Source organism: Oncorhynchus kisutch, linkage group LG17, assembly GCF_002021735.2.
Source record: "Oncorhynchus kisutch isolate 150728-3 linkage group LG17, Okis_V2, whole genome shotgun sequence".
Lineage (NCBI taxonomy): Eukaryota > Metazoa > Chordata > Actinopteri > Salmoniformes > Salmonidae > Oncorhynchus > Oncorhynchus kisutch.
Window position 1 is genome coordinate 31,831,025 of NC_034190.2, and position 18,768 is coordinate 31,849,792.

At 43.8% G+C, this 18,768-nt stretch overlaps 1 protein-coding gene across 1 annotated transcript; it reads left to right on the forward strand.

The window, feature by feature from the left end:
* Nucleotides 1-221: 221 nt before the first annotated feature.
* On the forward strand, nucleotides 222-18,613 carry LOC109907466 (GON-4-like protein). The gene is made up of 28 exons (XM_020505431.2): nucleotides 222-347; nucleotides 1,019-1,302; nucleotides 1,446-1,547; nucleotides 1,784-1,989; nucleotides 2,192-2,266; nucleotides 2,392-2,442; nucleotides 2,542-2,592; nucleotides 2,955-3,050; nucleotides 3,329-3,445; nucleotides 3,618-3,815; nucleotides 4,348-4,546; nucleotides 6,290-6,391; nucleotides 6,517-6,557; nucleotides 6,722-6,840; nucleotides 7,303-7,513; nucleotides 9,683-9,769; nucleotides 9,938-10,115; nucleotides 10,306-10,456; nucleotides 10,711-10,861; nucleotides 12,548-12,664; nucleotides 12,933-14,141; nucleotides 14,262-14,346; nucleotides 14,711-14,892; nucleotides 16,050-16,247; nucleotides 16,412-16,555; nucleotides 16,754-17,082; nucleotides 17,229-17,331; nucleotides 17,583-18,613. Exons 2-28 carry the CDS (start codon nucleotides 1,032-1,034, stop codon nucleotides 17,703-17,705), a joined length of 4,896 nt encoding a protein of 1,631 aa, XP_020361020.1. The 5' UTR covers nucleotides 222-347; nucleotides 1,019-1,031; the 3' UTR covers nucleotides 17,706-18,613.
* The last annotated feature ends 155 nt before the right edge of the window (nucleotides 18,614-18,768 follow it).

Sequence of the window (18,768 nt, forward strand, 5' to 3'; positions counted from 1 at the left end):
ATATAGCAAGTCAATTATCTCACATCTCTGAAAATATTTGTAATGTTGTACTTCTTGTTGACGAAATTCATGCTAATGTTAATGTTTTCGAGCTTGCGCTCAATAGACTCCCATTCCCTCTTTGAAGGAGAGCTCTCCTTGTCACATAATCGCCCAGAATGCACCGCGCGGCCCATTGACGTCGCATGGGCAACGGACACAATGGGAGTTAATGCGATTCGAAATTGAGTTTCCCATCTCCTCAAAAGTGTATCTGACAGGAATGAACTCAGTGTTGCACCCGGAAACATAATGTTAGTTGTAGTTTTCTGCGTTTACTGCTGATGGAGCTAGCGGTTTTGTGGCGGGTAAGATGAAGTGTTGTTTTGAAAACTCCTATTCATCAATTAATTTGAACATAGTAACGTTATTCGCCTTTTGGGAAATTCGTTTGTTTAAATGTTGTTCTGTTGAGAATAATTTCCAAGCTAGTATCAAAGGCAGTTTGTTAGCTACTTAGTTAGCTAGCTTAGGTTGCTAGCCGTCATACCATCACAACTGGCACTACGAGGATGCCATTGCCACTGATTGATGCCATGGCCAACACCACTCACTCAATGAGAGCTAACATTTGTTAACTAAAGCTAACTGTATGCAAACGTGTTCATATACATACCACCTCTAGCTAGCTAACGTAAGTACTTTACAGAAGCAGCTGGGCAGATAAGTATTTACATTTGGCTTTGAATGTTAGCTAATACTAGTAGGAGTAACGTTAGCTAACACTAGTGCCCATATGTATACAAAACATAGTGTGCGTCTCATTTAAACCAATCTGAGCTGACAACTGGACAGGTAAAATCGAATTATCTGTACTTACAAGCTAGGATATTCTATTCTGCCATATGGCTTCCCCCCATCTTGTCAGATCAGTGCAGATCAAAGGGTCCAGAGGACACAAGGATGGGGAGATACTTGAGACTAGTTGTACATGCACACCATAAACTCTTTCCATGGTTGTTCTCAATCAATCTCACAGATGGTACTACACAATGAGTCTGGTCCGAAAACGCAAGTCCAGCTCTCTCAAAGGCGGCCCTGCCAAGTCTATTAGGACAGGGAAACTACAGTCTACTAGAACACCAGCATCCTACAATGCATCATCACCACTCAGAACAGAGGCCAGTGCCATCGTTACCATTTCCACGGAGGAGAGAGTCCCGGAGATCCATGGGACATCATCGCCATGGAGACGGTCTCCCAGGTTCAAGAGTCATGGCCTGATTGGCCAGGTTCCCAGCTTAGACCTTCTAGTTGCTGAGGGTAAGTAGAGGAAAGGGAGACTGGCAAAGGAGAGTAGTTCTCACTTCACATTTAGCTTTTAATGATACGTTTTATCTATGTTTTGTGCCTCCTACCTAAGCAATTGATATATAGGTAAATATGTGAGGCTCTTGGCTTTGCAGGATCTCCAGGTCAGGTAGAGAATGAAGAGGAGGCAGGCCAATGCAGCCCTGCACAGTTCCCCCCTAAGACAGAAGAGGAAACAGACCTGGTCATCACAATGGGTGAGGAGAACCTATATCTATTAACTGCCCGCCCTTAGCAACTAATACTGAAACAGTACTCACATCTTGTATACAACATGAACAAGATAAGGAACGGTGCACAAAATGACCTTGGAGCAGGACCTTATCCACAATCGATCCTGAAGTTATCTCAGCTAACCATTTTCCTTTTATAGTATGAGTAAAGCATACTGTAGGAGGGCAAGACTGATTGACTCTCTCTCCTTCTCTGTCAGATGACAGGCAGGGCGGGGGACACAAGGGCAGCAGGAAGAAGGGAGGGGTAAAGAGGAAGAAGAGAGCTGCGGACGGAGAGGTGGGGGGCGGAGAGCAGGAAGGGGCCAGTCCAGAGCTGGAGATTGACAGGGAGCTGGACCGTGAACTAGAGAACAAGTCCAGACAACACAACTTGACCACGGCCAACGTCCGCAACATCATTCATGTGAGTGCAGAGACGGACCACTCACTACGACCCTACCACTAACTCACTCATAGCTGCAACCTTGCCAATGTTACTTATGCAGCTAGTGTGGCCTGTGGAAACGTTGATTTCCTACAAAAATAATTTGCCTACAACCTCACATACTGACAGACAAATACAGACAGACTGATTGTAAGCCTGGTTTTTGACCTTTGACCCACAGGAAGTGATCACGAATGAGCATGTGGTGGCTATGATGAAAGCCGCAATCAATGAGACGGAGGCCGTGCCTGTCTTTGTGAGTGTCAACCATTGCATTTCCATGTCCAAATGAAGACTTCTTCAGTTGGTTTCAGTTGAGAATTGACACGTTCAAGTCTCTGTGTGCACTTACATTTAACATCTTTCTCATCTACCTCTTAGGAACCCAAGATGACACGTTCCAAATTCAAGGAAGTGGTAGAAAAAGGAGTGGTGAGTTCACTGCCTCTAGTGTGTGCGTTTTAGCATATATTTAGATTTGCCATGTTATGCTATTGAGCCTCTTGAAATTCAATCTTTGTGTAATTTCAGGTAATTCCCACTTGGAACATCTCACCCATTAAAAAGGTCAATAAAGAGAAGGTAAGGGGATACCTAGTCAGTTGCACAACTGAATCCATTTAACCCAACACAATCAGAGAGGTGCGGGGTGCTGCCTTATTCGACATCCAGGTCATTGGCGCCTGGGGAGCAGTTGTTGTTGGTTAACTGCCTTGCTCAAGGGCGGAACGGCAGATCTTTCCACCTTGCCTTCTCAGGGATTCGAACCAGCGACCTTTCGTTTACTGGCCCAATGCTCTTAACCTCTAGGCGACCTGCCACCACCAATGAAAATCCATCAATCGTCCTGCTAATGCTGTTAAAGTTTAGTATCAAACACTTAATACCTGACTGGAAAGTATGGCACCGTACTAGAAAAGGCTGAAGTGCTTGTCCATTTTCAGGCCCCACAGTTTGTTGACATTCAACTAGCGGAGGAAGACTCCTCTGATGAAGAGTACTGCCCCGACGAAGAGGAGGAGGACGAGACAGCGGAAGATGTAAGAGATTCATAGGATTTGTCTGTCTTGTTGTGAGCTTGTGGCCTGAATTATTATTATTATTATTATTATTTTTTTTAAATCTTTAATGCATTGTAAGGCATTCATCATGCTTACGGAGTCATTGTTGAAGTTAAATAACCTATACAAAGTGGTTCCGCTGTATCACCTTTAGAATGCCATAGATACGTTATGATTGTATATTTCAGTTCTTTAAATAGAAAATGTGTTATTTCTATCTCTATAAGGGACTGTATTGAACTTTTTGTGTGTTGTAGACATTTCAGGAGAGTGACATGGAGAGCATGGCCTCTTCTCCTAGAGGAATCAGAGGTGGCTTCCACAGGGGAAAACACACACAGTGGGACGACGACAGGAGCGTCAGCCCCATGCAGGTGACACACTCTAAAATACCATTTTAAAGATTTTTTTATTTGTAAAAATATTTTTCTTTTTTTATGTCAAATGTAATAAAATCCAGAATATTGCCTTTTGTAAATAGCATAATATGCTCTTGTTATTCTATTCTTGTGAGATATGTTTATAGAACTCCTCCTTTCCTCTTAGGTCCAACGCAGCAGGTCCAGACACCTGACGGTGGAGGTAGTCCCCATGGGCCCTCCCCCTCCCCCCCAACCTTCCTCCTCCCATGGCCTCCAGGGTCCTTCTACCACCAGGGCCCCTCCAGACTTCAGCTTCCTGGAGAAGCTCCATGCCGTCGAGGAGGAGCTAGCCATCGGTCCAGTCTGCCTGGAGCCCTACCAGGTACCAGGGCGATTCCACGCCATGATAGGACGAAAATATTTGCGCTGTCTCAGATTGTTCGGGCAATTCTCACATAGAAACTTAATTGGGAGGAATGATATTTCACATGCTTTTTTTTTGTAGGGAAAATCTTAATTTTAGGTTACTTTTTAGACCTATACTGTACATGCCTCCTGTAAAACCCTATGATTTGTGAACCGAACATGATACATACAAACTCTTGGTGTCATTATCCTCCTTATATTGTGCTCTAAAATGTAAAAAAAATGTCACATTCATTTATTCAGCATTTATAATTATTAATATCTCAAATACCCTAATTGATTTTGTTTATTGTAAGACATATTGCTGAGGACAATATACTCTATCACATTTATAGTGTGGGCTCTCTGCTAATACTGACGGTATGATTTGATCTGGTAACCTCCTGCTTTTGCTCTCCCAACCCTGTCCACCTCTCCATATTGTCTTTCCTATGTCTGTTCCTCCCTATTCCTCTCCCTCCACCACCCTCTGTCTCCCCCTATCACAGCCACCCATGGCGGACGGTCTGATGGCGTGTCGTACTCGCTCCAAGAGGCCCCTCCGGGACGTCCCCATGGGCCAGCTGGAGGCAGAGCTCTGTGCCCCCGACATCACGCCTGACATGTACGGGTGTGGCTCCGCCCCCGAGGACCTTGAGTGGACCCACTGGCTTCAGGGCATCATGACCTCTGACATGTACAATGATGGTGAGGGGGTGGAGCATGTGTGCGCTGCTCAATTCCAAATCCACTCCAAGCAACTATTCTCAGCAGCTAGTGTAGATGGGACATTCTCACGAAGCTGTCAAAAAACAAAACCAATTCTCAAGTGTCATTTTTCACAAAATGTCCTCTTGAATCACTGCGATTAGGATCTGTACTTCTCTATTTCATAATTTATTATAGTTTTTTTTATCATATGTGTTTTACCAACATTTTCACAAAATTCTCATTATCCTATAAGTCCAAAAATAACAAATCAATATTCCTAAGAATTTTTACATTGCTCCCCTAATGAGTTAAACATAACACTGAAAATAAAATTGAAATTTTTCCCAATTTGAGCTCTTCAGCCAGTTCTGTAATGAGAAGGACAAGTGGGGTAAAAGGTGTAATGAGAAGGACAAGTGGGGTAAAAGGGGTGTTTTGAAAATATAAACCTAATTCTGAAGACCTATAAGCAAATAAGTTAACTTATGGGGGTGGCAGGTAGCCTAGTGGTTAGAGCATTGGGCCAGTAACTGAAAGGTTGCTGAATCGAATCCCCAAGCGGACAAGGTTAAAACCATGTCATTGTAAATAAGAATTTGTTCTTAGCTGACTTGCCTAATTAAATAAAGGTGAAATAAACTTTGGGAAACAATTACCCAGATATGAAAGGACCGGATATAAGCATTATGACAATTCTATTCTATCTAGAATCAAATCCAACTTTATTTATACAGCACATTTCAGACAGGAAAAAGGAAAAAAACAAATTCAAATAAAAGCTGAAATATTTACAAACATAAAAAATAAAATTTTTTGACAAAAATATAAATGCAACATGATTTTACTGAGTTACAGTTCATAGAAGGAAATCAGTCAATTGAAATAAATAAATTAGGCCCTAATATATGGATTTCACATGACTGGGCAGGGGTGGGTGGAGCCAGGTCCAGCCAATCAGAATTAGTTTTTTCCCCACAAAAAGGCTTTATTACAGACATACTCCTCAGCACCCGGATGTTGTCCTGGTCTGGCATGGTTACACGTGGCCTGCGGTTGTGAGGCCGGTTGGATGTACTGCCAAATTCTCTCAAATTATGTTGAAGCCGGTTTATGGTAGAGAAATTTAACATTCAAATCTCTGGCAGCAGCTCTGGTTGACATACCCGCAGTCTCCCTCAACTTGTGTTGTATGACAAAACTGCACATTTTAATGGCCTTTTATTGTCCCCAGCACTTTAATCAGCTTCTTGATATGCCATGCCTGTCAGGTGGATGGATTATCTTGGCAAAGGAAAAATGCTCACTAACAGGAATGTAAACAAATTTGTGCATTTGAGAGAAATATGTTTTTTGTGTGTTTGGAACATTTCTGGGAGTTTTTTTATTTCAGCTCATGAAACATGGGACCAATATATTTTTTTGTTCAGTAGTTGAATAGCCCTGTCACAGCTCAGTATATATCAGGGATGGGCAACAGTCCTCAGGGGCCTGATTGGTGACATACTTTTGCCCCTGCTAACACTCCTGACACCAAGAATTAACTAATGCAATTAGTTTAATCAGTTGTGTTAGCTAAAGGGCTGAGGGAAAATTGACACCAATCAGACGAACGAGGACGAGTTGCCCATCTCTGATCTATATAATATATAGTGTTACTACTCTTTGACTTACTGACTCTTGCACACAAACTCTTGCACTCTGTTCCTCTTTCTCAAATGTCCTTTCTCTTACTCTTTTCAGAGGAAGGCGACGATGATGACGACCCGGAGTATAACTTCCTGGCAGAGATCGACGAACCCGACGTTGAGGATTACCGTAACGACCGAGCCGTCCGCATCCCCAGTGAGTTACCATGGGGACCCTAGGGACGGAGCTGCCTAGCAGCCAAGAGATGGAGTCAACTCATCTAGGCTGTGACCATGTTGGGCGCTGACCCTCATCTCCCATTCTTCGTAATTATTTTTCAGAAAAGGAAGTGAACCAGTTGATGGAGGAGTTGTTTGAGACCGTAAGAGATTCTGTGTTATGTTGTTTCGTTAGCCTCTTTCTTTACCCCTGTGTTTCTGTTGTGTGGTTGTCTATGTGTTTATGTTGTCTGTGTGGTTGTCTGGGTTTATGTTGTCTGTGTGGTTGTCTATGTGTGGTGTATTTATCTCTCTCTGTGTGTTCCAGTTCCAGGATGAGCTCACTGCTCAGGAGCAAGATGAGGAAGGACACGAGGAAGAGGAGGAGAGGGAGGAAGAGGCGCCTGCCCTGGGGAAGCCCGCCTTCAGTACCCCACCAGATATCCCGTTAGTATACCCGCACACTTGTGCACGTCATATACACACTGTTCTGCTGTTGTTTTTGTTACGGTGTCATCTTCACAAGTACACTCTGCTGCAGGAAGTTTTGGGGTCAATTGAATTCCATTTCTCAAATCAAATTTGTAATTGTGTAGACTAACAGTAAAATGCTTAGTTACGGGTCATTTTCTAACAATGCAGTGTTGAAGAAGCAACAAAAATGAAATAGTGACACGGGGAATAAATACACAGTGAATAACGAATTCATTCAAAATGTAATTCTGAATATTAATGTCAACCTCTAATCTCAACCTTCAACTCACCCACCAACCTTTATACCTTCAACTCACCTACCCAGTGAAATTTTTTCAATCTCCAATCACAACCTTCATACCTCTGAGTGACAACTTTCAACCTTGTCTGATTTGACCGCTGTATAGCTGACCCAGTTTGACCTTTGATCTCTAGGTTGGGGGACCCCATGGCGGTGGTGACAGCAGGGCGCTACCGTACGGTGAAGGAGCAGCTGGCCGCCATCCGGCATCACCGGGCCCTGCTGGAGAGCCAGGGCCTTTTGGCCCCCAGGGCCCTTGTCACCAAACCCCGTGAGCCCCCACCTCCATTCACCCCCACCCTCTCCCACTGCCAGAGACTCCAACTGCAGCAGCAAGTCCAGCAGGTCTGTGGTCTTTGTCTTTGTTTTGTGGTTAATTCCACAAATTCAATTATATTTAAATTCCCTGTCCCTGTAAATTAATTTAATTCAATTCAAATTCCAGGTCAGTCTTTGAATTCAGAGATGATTCAATTCCTCTCAATTCCAATGTTAGGTAAATTCCAAGAATTCTATTCCCAATTAAATATTATCCCAAACAATTACACAAGTATGAATTAAATAGCCTCAGGCTTTCGGGCTGATTATGTCACTGTTTAGACAGCCTAGCTATACTGGAAATATAGGAATACATGTTTAAATAATTGCAGTCAATTGTTTTATACTAAGTGCATAAATTCCATTAACTGGGAAATTTACAAATATTTAATTTCAATTCTAAATTCCAATTGAATTCAAATTCTCCACTTCATGAGTGAATTGAATTGCAATTTCAAATTCAATTGGAATTGACCTGAACCCTGCGTTGTTACAGTTGAAGTCGGAAGTTTACATACACTCAGGTTGGAGTCATTAAAACTCACTTTTTAACCACTCCACAAATTTCTTGTTAACAAACTATAGTTTTGGCAAGTCGGTTAGGACATCTACTTTGTGCATGACACGTGTAATTTTTCCAACAATTGTTTACAGACAGATTATTTCACTTATAATTCACTGTGTCACAATTCCAGTGGGTCAGAAGTTTACATACACTAAGTTGACTGTGCCTTTAAACAGCTTGGAAAATTCCAGAAAATTATGTCTTGGCTTTAGAAGCTTCTGATTTAATAATAATTTACATCATTTGAGTCAATTGGAGGTGTACCTGTACATGTATTTCAAGGCCTACCTTCAAACTCAGTGCCTCTCTGCTTGACATCATGGGAAAATCTAAAGAAATCAGCCAAGACTTCAGAAAAAAAATTGTAGACCTCCACAAGTCTGGTTCATCCTTGGAAGCAATTTCCAAACACCTGAAGGTACCACGTTCATCTGTACAAACAACAGTATGCAAGTATAAACTTCATGGGACCACGCAGCCGTCATACCGCTCAGGAAGGAGACCCGTTCTGTCTCCTAGAGATGAGCGTACTTTGGTGAGAAAAGTGCAAATCAATCCCAGAATAACAGCAAAGGACCTTGTGAAGATGCTGGAGGAAACAGGTACAAAAGTATCTATATCCACAGTTAAACGAGTTCTATATCGACAATAACCTGAAAGACCGCACAGCAAGGAAGAAGGCACAGCTCCAAAACCGCATAAAAAAGACAGACTACGGTTTGCAACTGCACATGGGGACAAAGATCATACTTTTTGGAGAAATGTCCTCTGGTCTAATGAAACAAAAATAGAACTGTTTGGCCATAATGACCATTTGTTATGTTTAGAGGAAAGGGGAGGCTTGCAAGCTGAAGAACACCATCCCAACTGTGAAGCACGGGGGTAGCAGCATCATGTTGTGGGGGTTCTTTGCTGCAGGAGGGACTGGTGCACTTCACAAAATAGATGGCTTCATGAGGATGGAAAATTATGTGGATATATTGAAGCAACATCTCAACACTTCAGTCAGGAAGTTAAAGCTTGGTTGAAAATGGGTCTTCCAAATGGACAATGACCCCAAGCATACTTCCAAAGTTGTGGTAAAATGGCTTAAGGACAACAAAGCCTTGATCTCAATCCTATAGAAAATTTGTGGGCAGAACTGAAAAAGTGTGTGTGAGCAAGGAGGCCTAGAAACCTGACTCAGTTACACCAGCTCTGTCAGGAGGAATGGGCCAAAATTCACCAAACTTATTGTGGGAAGGCTACCCAAAACATTTGACCCAAGTTAAACAATTTTAAAGGCAATACACTCAATTAGTATTTGGTAGCATGTAAACTTATGACCCACTGGGAATGTGATGAAAGAAATTAAAGCTGAAATAAATCATTCTCTCTACTATTATTCTGACATTTCACATTCTTAAAATAAAGTTGTGATCCTAACTGACCTAAAACGGGGAATTTTTACTAGGATTAAATGTCAGGAATTGGGAAAACTGAGTTTAAATGTATTTGGCTAAGGTGTAAACAACAACAAAAATATCTAAATCAACCTACGTAGTAAAATCCTGGTCAATCCTGGAATCACAATGAAGATAACCTTTGTTTGTTTCTTGATCAGTAATGACTGTATTTTCCTCTGTCTGCAGCACGTCCAGCTCTTAACCCAGGTCCAAATGTTGACCAGCCCGGTGGCTGCACTGCAGAGCGAAGCTGCCACCACCAAGCAGTTCCTGGTGAGAGAGAAACATACTGACAAACACACTTTCACTGGTGCCTTCAGCTGCACCAACTTATAAACATACTCTCATTCTCTCTCTGATACTCCCACCATATCTCCCTCCTTTTCATCTCTCTCAAAATATATATATAGTTAATGTACTCCTTCCCTACCTCTTCCTCAGATGGAGTTACAGATGTTTGCCCAGCGTGGGGAGTTGACCCGGGGCCCAGTGGAGCCAGGGTTCACCAGTGTGTTCAACGCCTGTAACCTACAGGGGGCACTGTCACTGCTAGAGGAGCTCTCACTGTCCCCAATCCCTTACCAAGAAGCCCCTAACGAGCCACGAACACGCAGGAGAGGTAAGCGATCGCGAGAGCAATGGCGATAGTCAAATTGATGAGGTAAAGGCGACTTCTGACAAACATATACTCTGTTTCATTACAACATACCCGTCTCAATTGAAAATATTTGGACTCACTTAGGATGTTGGGCCTAATTCATGTTTGTTTTAATCTTTCTCACACTAACTGGTTCGTTGTGTGTTACCAGTCCGGAAGCATCCGTCGATGCCCCCCCAGCTGGCATGGCTGTTTGCCACGCGGCCCGTGTTCCTGTACCCCGAGCTGCTGCCCCACGTCAGCCTGGACCCAGCCCTGCATTCTGCTCGCTCCGTCAGCATGTTCACCGCAGGAGAGGACTGGTAAGAATCACCTATTAAATATAATGACTAAATGTTATACCCTCCTAGAATGCCCATATTACACTGTATATGCTCTGTTAAATGCACACCGTCCTAAACCAATTTGTTTCCGTAGTCCGTAAACTTGGAATCTAAATTATTTCTGTATGTATTATTGTATTATTTCTGTATGCTTTTTTGTGTTAACAACTCTCTGAGAAATAAACTAAGTCCGTAGGCTGAGTCTTTTGCTCTTTGCCATTTTGTTTTTCCAGCCTGATCGTCCTGGGCCTGAGGAACCTCGGGGAGACCCTCCAGCCCAAGGAGCTGCTGTGTCACTACCTGCTCCGTGCCAAGAAGGTCTCTCAGCTCCGTGACCACATTTTGGAGAAGTGTAAACCCACCCATGCCAACAACGTCATCAAGGTAGAACCTGGATCTACAAATTCTATACAGTATTACTAAAGTAAGTGTTAGTGGGACTATTTATTGTTTGGGGTAGTGCACACATTTTTCTAAATGACTTGTTTCTAGTTAGTTAGTTTGCTAGTTTCTTTAACTTGGACCTGTTCTATAGGCCAGGAGAGATTACAATCTACACTCTAGATTTCTTCACATAGACATACAGTGGCAAGAAAAAGTATGTGAATTACTTGGATTTCTACATAAATTGGTCATAACATTCACAACAATAGACAAACACAGTCTGCTTAATCTAATAAAACACACAATTATACTTTTTCATGTCTTTGTTGAACACACCATGTAAACATTCACAGTGCAAGGTGGAAGAAGTATGTTGAACCCTTGGATTTAATAGTTAAATAAAAAATAACTGGTTGACCCTCCTTTGACAGCAATAACCCACTCCAGAAGGCATATTTTCTTCTGTTGAAGCCATTCTGTTGTTGATTTACTTCTGTGTTTTGTATCGTTGTCCTGTTGCATCACCCAACTTTTGTTGAGCTTCAATTGGTGGACAGAGAGCCTTACATTCTCCTGCAAAATGTCTTGATAAACTTGGGAATTCATTTTTCCGTCGATGATAGCAAGCTGTCCAGGCCCTGAGGCAGCAAATCAGCCCCAAACCATCTTTCTCCACCATATTTTACAGTTGTTTTTTATGTTTGTGTTCTGTGCCTTTTTTTTCTCCACACATAGTGTTGTGTGTTCCTTCCAAACAACTCAACTTCAGTTTCATCTGTCCACAGAATATTTTGCCAGTAGCGCTGTGGAACATCCAGGTGTTCTTTTGCGAACTTCAGACGTGCAGCAATGTATTTTTTGGACAGCAGTGGCTTCTTCTGGGGTGTCCTCCAATGAACACCATTCTTGTTTAGTGTTTTACGTATCGTAGACTCGTCAACAGAGATGTTAGCATGTTCCAGAGATTTCTGTAAGTCGTTAGCTAACACTCTAGGATTCTTCTTAACCTCCTTGAGCATTCTGCGCTGTGCTCTTGCAGTCCTCTTTTCAGGACAGCCACTCCTAGGGAGAGTAGCAACAGTGCTATCTCCATTTATAGACAATTGGTCTTACTGTGGACTGATGAACATCAAGGCTTTTAGAGATACTTTAGTAACCCTTTCCAGCTTTATGCAAGTCAACAATACTTAGTCTTCTGAGATCTATTTTGTTCGAGGCATGGTTCACATCAGGCAATGCTTCTTGTGAATAGCAAACTCAAATGTTTAGTGTTTTTATAGGGCAGGACAGCTCTAACCAACATCTCCAATCTCGTCTCATTGATTGGACCACAGGTTAGTTGACTCCAATTAGCTTTTGGAGAAGTCATTAGCCTAGGGGTTCACATACTTTTCCCAACCTATACTGTGAATGTTTAAATGATGTATTCAATAGAGACAAGAGAAATACAATAATTTGTGTGTTGGTAGCTTAAGCACACTGTGTTTGTCTATTGTTGTGATGAAGATCAGATCAAATGTGACGACCAATTTATGCAGAAATCCAGGTAATTCCAAAGGGTTGACATACTTTCTCTTGCCACTGCATCCACTAACATGAACTAATACTCAACTAAATGTTAGCGTTGACCATCAACAATGCGAACGAATGGGCCTCAAAAAGTGCCTCTCCCTACGTCTTTTTCAGGCCTACCGGCTCCAGAAGGTGGTTCAGCCCATGCCAGTGGCCTGTGAACGAGTGAACCCGGGTGACCTGCGCCCCTCAGTGGAGAGAGAGGAGAGAGCCATGCCCGGATGGCTGGGGGTACCAACCAACACTTAGAATACTACTACTTGATCCCAATCACAAATCCACACCTAGGATAGTTAGAAACTATATTGTTGGCTATCTAGCATTCCAATTTTCTTAGGGGAGCTTCTACCGTATTGCAAACACTTACTGTCTGCTAACAATAAAGGTTGTTTCGGACTGAAAGTTTGTTTGTATCAGTTAAGATAAAAGTCAACTTTGTTTGGATATTTGGATAACTAAATAGTTCATATTGATTTAAATACATGTTCTATTCCTACAGAGAAGTTTGCCTTATATCTACGAAGCAATCGAAGATCTCAACAGCTCGCCAGATACAGAAACCATGTCGGCCTGTCAATCAAAGAAAGCCCCACTCAACACGCTTCTCTTCAGTTCTTCCAGGACCTTGGACTACCGCTTCCCACCCGCGACTCGCTACCCGCCCCAACTCCCCGACAGCCTTTCATTCCAGCGCTGCGGCTTCAGGCGCTGTCACCCTCCACCAGACTGTGACCTCTCGCTGTCCCTTGCTGTATCGCACAGCGCCCCCCACAGTCTGAAAAGTGGAACTACACGCTCAGAAAATAATCTGCAACCCATCCATCCTGCAACATCCAAACCTCCTCCTCTTCAGCATCCCACCAAGCCTCATCTGAAACATCCCCTCAGGCCTCAACCCAAACCTTCCCAGAAGCCCCTGCAAGTCATTCTCAATTTGCCTGCCCCAGTGGCTGCAGCTGTCCTTTGTCCCGCTCATTCCGCCAGGGTATTGGCCTCCCGATTGTCCCATTCCGCTCCATTGGCTGAAGACCAGGTTGCTGGGAAGTTCAGCACATTCGCCAACCTCCGCAGGCTGCCCAGGCTGCTGCCAGCTCCTCCACCCAACAACAAGAACCCTCCACAAACAAACCTGAATACTGTGACCCCTAACAGTGGCGCAAACCTCTTTTGGTTTTCACATATGAATAGTAGAACCGCCTCCACTAGTACCGAAACCCAAACCTCTGTCTCTACTACGAGTCCTATCGAACAATTCAAGGACAAATCCTCCAGGACCAGCCGGCGGGTGACGAAGGAACTCAAAAGCAGCCTGAAGAGTGAGGGTCAGCCCCAGCCTTCAGCCTCCCCGGAACCCCCTGCCCTGGACCAGGCTCTGACCCCTGACGACTATGTCACAGCTGTAATGGAGGAAGAGGGGAGAGATGAAGAGAAAGAGCACTGTGGCAGGGAAGAGGAGGATGGGGATGATTTTGGAATGACCCTCCTGGCCCTGTCTGAGTCCTCGGCCAGTCCTCCGGGGAGCGTTGACTGCATTGACCCCATGGAGGAGTCAGAGGAGGTGCAGGAGATAACGCTGACCCTATCACCTAGACCGTCGGGCATGGGGGACGGAGGGAGAGAGGGTGACGAGGGGATGGGAGATCAGGAGGTAGAGGAAGCAGTATCACCAGCCTCCGAGGTGTCCACGTTGTCTGTGCCAGAGCTGCAAGTGAGTGAGATCATGTGACACGTTGATATTACAACATATTAATAAATTGTATTTACCAAGTTCTTTACACGTATATCACACGCCTCATAGTTTTGGTTTGTGTGTTATCTTGCCTTTTAGGAGACGATGGAGAAACTGTCATGGCTGGCGTCGGGGGGGAGGTCAGAGGACTCGGAAGAAGGCGAACAATCAGGCACACCCTCAGGTTAGCGTCCCGCCAATCGTTAAAAACCACAACATGTAGGGGGACACACACAGTTTTTCCACTAGGGTCTTTTTCAGCAGCAGTGTCAAAGTTAGCAAGGGCGGCGGATGCGCTCTTCCTGGGGCATATCTATAGGTCTCCATTATAAATATTATACATTTTTTGCAGTATAGGCCACACTTTGCAGAAGCAGCCGCTGCTAAATGTGTATAGGGGGGAACACTTCACATAGAATTGAATAGGTTTATGAAATATATCGATGCTATCAGATTTCTACAAAGTCCTAGGGGTCTGTTTGGAATTAGGGGGGAGTCTTTCTCTTCTCCCATCTAACCACACCAGCTGGATTTGATGTCCTTCCCAGGCTGCTGTAGTAACACCCCCAACCCTCCCAGCTCAAAGCACGAGCAGCATCACACGGGAGAAGTTGGCAGCGAGGGCATGTCCAAAATCCCACCATTCCTCTGTGACTATGACGACGTACTCGACAGCGACCCCCTGAGGGAGAAGAAGGAAATGGCTTTTGCTCAGAATTATCTCAACAGGGTAAATAATAATTTATTTTATTTATAAAGCTCAATCCTCGCACCCAAAGTGCTTAAAAGGCTTTGGGCTACATTTTCTGTCTGATTAACACCCCTAGCATTGAGCGAAGTTGGCCAAAATAACCATTTGAAATGGACTGGGGTATCATTCAATCCGATATTACATCGGAATAAGGCAGCTTGCGATTGCATGCAGTTTATCACTTGCAATACGTTGTTGCACTATTTACAGTTATATCCACCCTCTCATCAACATCATTTAGATTTCTGCCTAAATAGACATACCCAAACGTGATTATTTTTCCTGAGATGGCTGTTAACAACTGTTGCGTAGTTTCAGAAAGGTCTGGAACTCACCTTTCTGGTAAAAAAAATAGAGTTATAAATTGCTGAGGTGTACTCACTTTGAGGACACAAGTTCAAGTACGTTGCACTAATATCAGATTTTTCATAATGATTTCTAAATATAGAAACAATCCAATTTTAAGCGACTTACTATAAGATTTCACCTTGGAACAGTGAATGATCCTACTTAGTGACAGTACAATATTGGCACAAGTTCATATAACTGACGAGAGACCTTTCTCCTAAACGTCCACTGAGCGGTGCAGAGACGCCATTCAAATGTGTGCAGATTTGTTACAACTGCAGCTTTAAGCAGGAATTCATTTCGGCCATCTGTGACCCAAGAGAAAGTGGTCTTGTTTAAATTCTATGAAATGTAGTCTTTTCCTGTTGAGAGCTGTCAATCTGACTGAGAATATCACAGTGAAATGAAACCTCAACTGTTGTATTTGCTAGACTGTCCCCTTTCATATACTGTCTCCCAGGCTGGGCTCAGTCACTCAGAGGAAGAACAAATCGATTATTTGTCTGGATAGGCCAGAAAATCACTCCTTATGCAAATGTGGGGTCTAAAACCTGACACTTCAAGTCAGCGCCGCTGAGAGAGTGGTAGCACAGAGCAGACAGATGGGGGTTTCTGGCACTAGAAGGAACAGGACCGTACGACATTCACAGAGCACTTTGTACACCAGAATGTCAGTCGGAACCAGTCCAGAACCGCCCAAAATCTCCTATATAGGGGACTTAACAGCTAAGAGGTTAAGAAATCCTTAATCCTACTGCAAATATAACTCTCTTGCTCTTTATGACCAGGTGTGCCATGCCCTGCAGGAGGTGCCGGGGCGTGTGAAGGAGTTTCTGGAGGTACTCTATGAGTTTGAGCAGGACGGAGATGAGCACACCTCTGTGGAACTCTTCACCAGGCTAAAGCCTGTTCTGAATGAGTGGCCGGAGCTGCTCCGAGACTTTGCTGCCTTCCTCCATCTCGAACAAGCCCAGGAGTGTGGACTGGTATGTGCTGGCTTGGCCTTCTATTCACTTTGTAAATACACACTTAGAAACTTGTCGTGTGTGTGTGTGTGTGTGTAATTTCATCAAAACTAAAGCCCACTGGTCTGTTATTTGTGTGTGACAGACAGTGGTCAGTGTTAATATTCCTTCTCCACCTGCCGTAGCTCGCAGAACAGCAGGCATTTGAGCGGAGCCGGCGCTTCCTGCGACAACTGGAGCTGAGCTTTGGGGAAACCTCCTCGCACTACTGCAAGATAGTGAGCGTCCTTCAAGGAGGCCCTACTCTCAGCCCTGCTGGCATCAAGGAGGTGTGCTGGGTGGTGCTACATTGATTTCACATGAGCAGCATGTTCTACTTTTTGTCTTGGAAAACGGCAATATAACATAATATCAAAGCTAGCGAAGCAGACGGGAGTGAAATATCATAGTGGAGGAGGGTCCATTTATTCATCAGAATCGAAAGGTAGTTTATTAGGACATTAGATGTCTCTTTCTCTATCTTTCAGATGAAAGCGCAGGTGGCCACCCTTCTCCAAGGTCACACCCACCTGCAGGGTGAGTTCTGGGGTTTTTTCAACGAGCTCCACATACGGCCCTTACTACAGTGTCAGACTGAGAACAGAGGCTGTGGTGATGTGATCAACACAAACTCCACTTCCCAGAGGTCATCAGCAGCAAATGCCAAGAGATGCCAAGGTCCTAAAACCCCAAAAGCCAAACGAGTAAGGGAGGATGAAGCGGACGAAGAGAAAGAAGGGGATCGCTCTAACCGCCCAGTTTGTGCCAAAAACATCTCGCTTACACCCAGTGGAGAGAAAGTCATCCTCTGGACCAGGTTAGAGCCATTGTCCTCCTGTTGTATGCTCGTTTAAGGTGTGGGGTGCAAAGTGTATTCTACCATTCTGGTGGATTGTCAAATAGATGCTTCGCAATAGAAATAATTGTATTAAATCTGGTTTCATTATTGTTATGTTTTAACAGGGAGGCAGACCGTGCCATCTTGACCGCCTGCCAACAGAAGGGAGCTAATAAAAGCACCTTTCAGGCTGTCTCCACCCAACTTGACAACAAGACAGCCAATGAGGTGAGAGAGAACCACACCCACTTCTATTTCTACCCCTAACCACTTCCCATAGCCCCACTATGGGGCTGAAAGAACAGGATAGAACCATAACCATGTTACTTCCTATTTAGATCTGTGAAGGGCCAGCAGCTAGACCAATGGGTACTGAAATGGAATTGGGTCTGTGTGATTTTAAGATGTTTCCTTTGAGGAGGTGGCCATTTGACCCTTTTATCCCGTTACTGTAACTTCCCTAAACATGTCTCCTCTAGGTTGGCGCCCGTTTCCAGGACCTCATGCGCCTGTTCCGTTTCTCCACGCAACGGGTCTGCTCCGATGAGGACGTTAGTGACACAGAGCAGCCAACCAGCAGCAGAGAGCCAGAACTGGACTGAACCAGACCCAACACCAAGGCTGCGATCAGCGGGGAACCATGTGGAACGTTCAAATGGACATATACTGAGCATGGCCCAGGGGAGGTGTACTGTTATAACAGTCAGCTGGACTGACCTGGGAGCAGTCCAAGCTACAGAAAAGGAGGAGCACTTGATTTAACAATGTCTGAATACTTGGCTGGGACTGTATAAGAATCTCTGACTCAACACTATAGGGGACTGCGAAGACATGTCTCCCTTTGATGGCACTATATGGGTCCACTAATGAGAGGATTTTTTACTATTATGTGCATGAGTGCCATGTGCAGGCCACATGAGGTTCCTGGTGCTATGAACCATGTAGGTGGGAGGAGGTGCAGCAAATGTGAAGTACAATTGTCTTGATATTATAAAAGTGACCGATTGCAGAATGTGTTAATTTGGTCGTGGCTCCACATAATATTTAGTTTGCTGTTGAGGGGATTTCAATGAAAACGGACACATATACAGTAGCACAATCATGTTGAAATGATCAGCTGAAATATATATGTAATATTTTGTTAAAGGGGAAAACGGGTAATTGATTTCCAACAACCAGGTCAGGCCCCATGCATAAGCGACATAGTCGCCTTGGGATCTCAACTTACTGTTGAGTTAGAATAGTAGAATACACAAGGTGCAATTTCGAAATTTGGTTGTGCATCAGCAGTTTTTCTCATATCAGTTACTGACAGTCACTAAATTAGCTATGTCAGCTAACCATTTTTAGATTGGTAAATTAGTCTTGCCAGCCCCCCCAACCCATTCTTGCCTAGGGCAGCCCATTTTCCAATTGTACAGTTTGCCATTGTGTTTTGTAATGAATCTACTGGTATTGAGTGGGTGGGCAATTGTGTATATTTGAATAAAATGTGCATATTTGTTTTACAGTGGTGCCTTCCAGTTTATTGTTGTGTTGAAATAAAACATGAATGGGATTCTTACTTATACTATTTGATGTCTGTAAATTGATGGCGTATATTTGGGACAGGTGCTCTGTACTTGAACTGTATGAAGCCTGTCATTTGGTCATGTGTGATGATAT

Excerpts from the sequence above, each read along its gene's own strand:
- LOC109907466 (XM_020505431.2), top strand. The coding sequence starts at position 1,032 with ATGAGTCTGGTCCGAAAACGCAAGTCCAGCTCTCTCAAAGGCGGCCCT. Across the intron at positions 10,862-12,547 it reads ATGCCAACAACGTCATCAAG|GCCTACCGGCTCCAGAAGGT; the intron begins GTAGAACCTGGA and ends CGTCTTTTTCAG. Across the intron at positions 17,332-17,582 it reads ACAACAAGACAGCCAATGAG|GTTGGCGCCCGTTTCCAGGA; the intron begins GTGAGAGAGAAC and ends TGTCTCCTCTAG.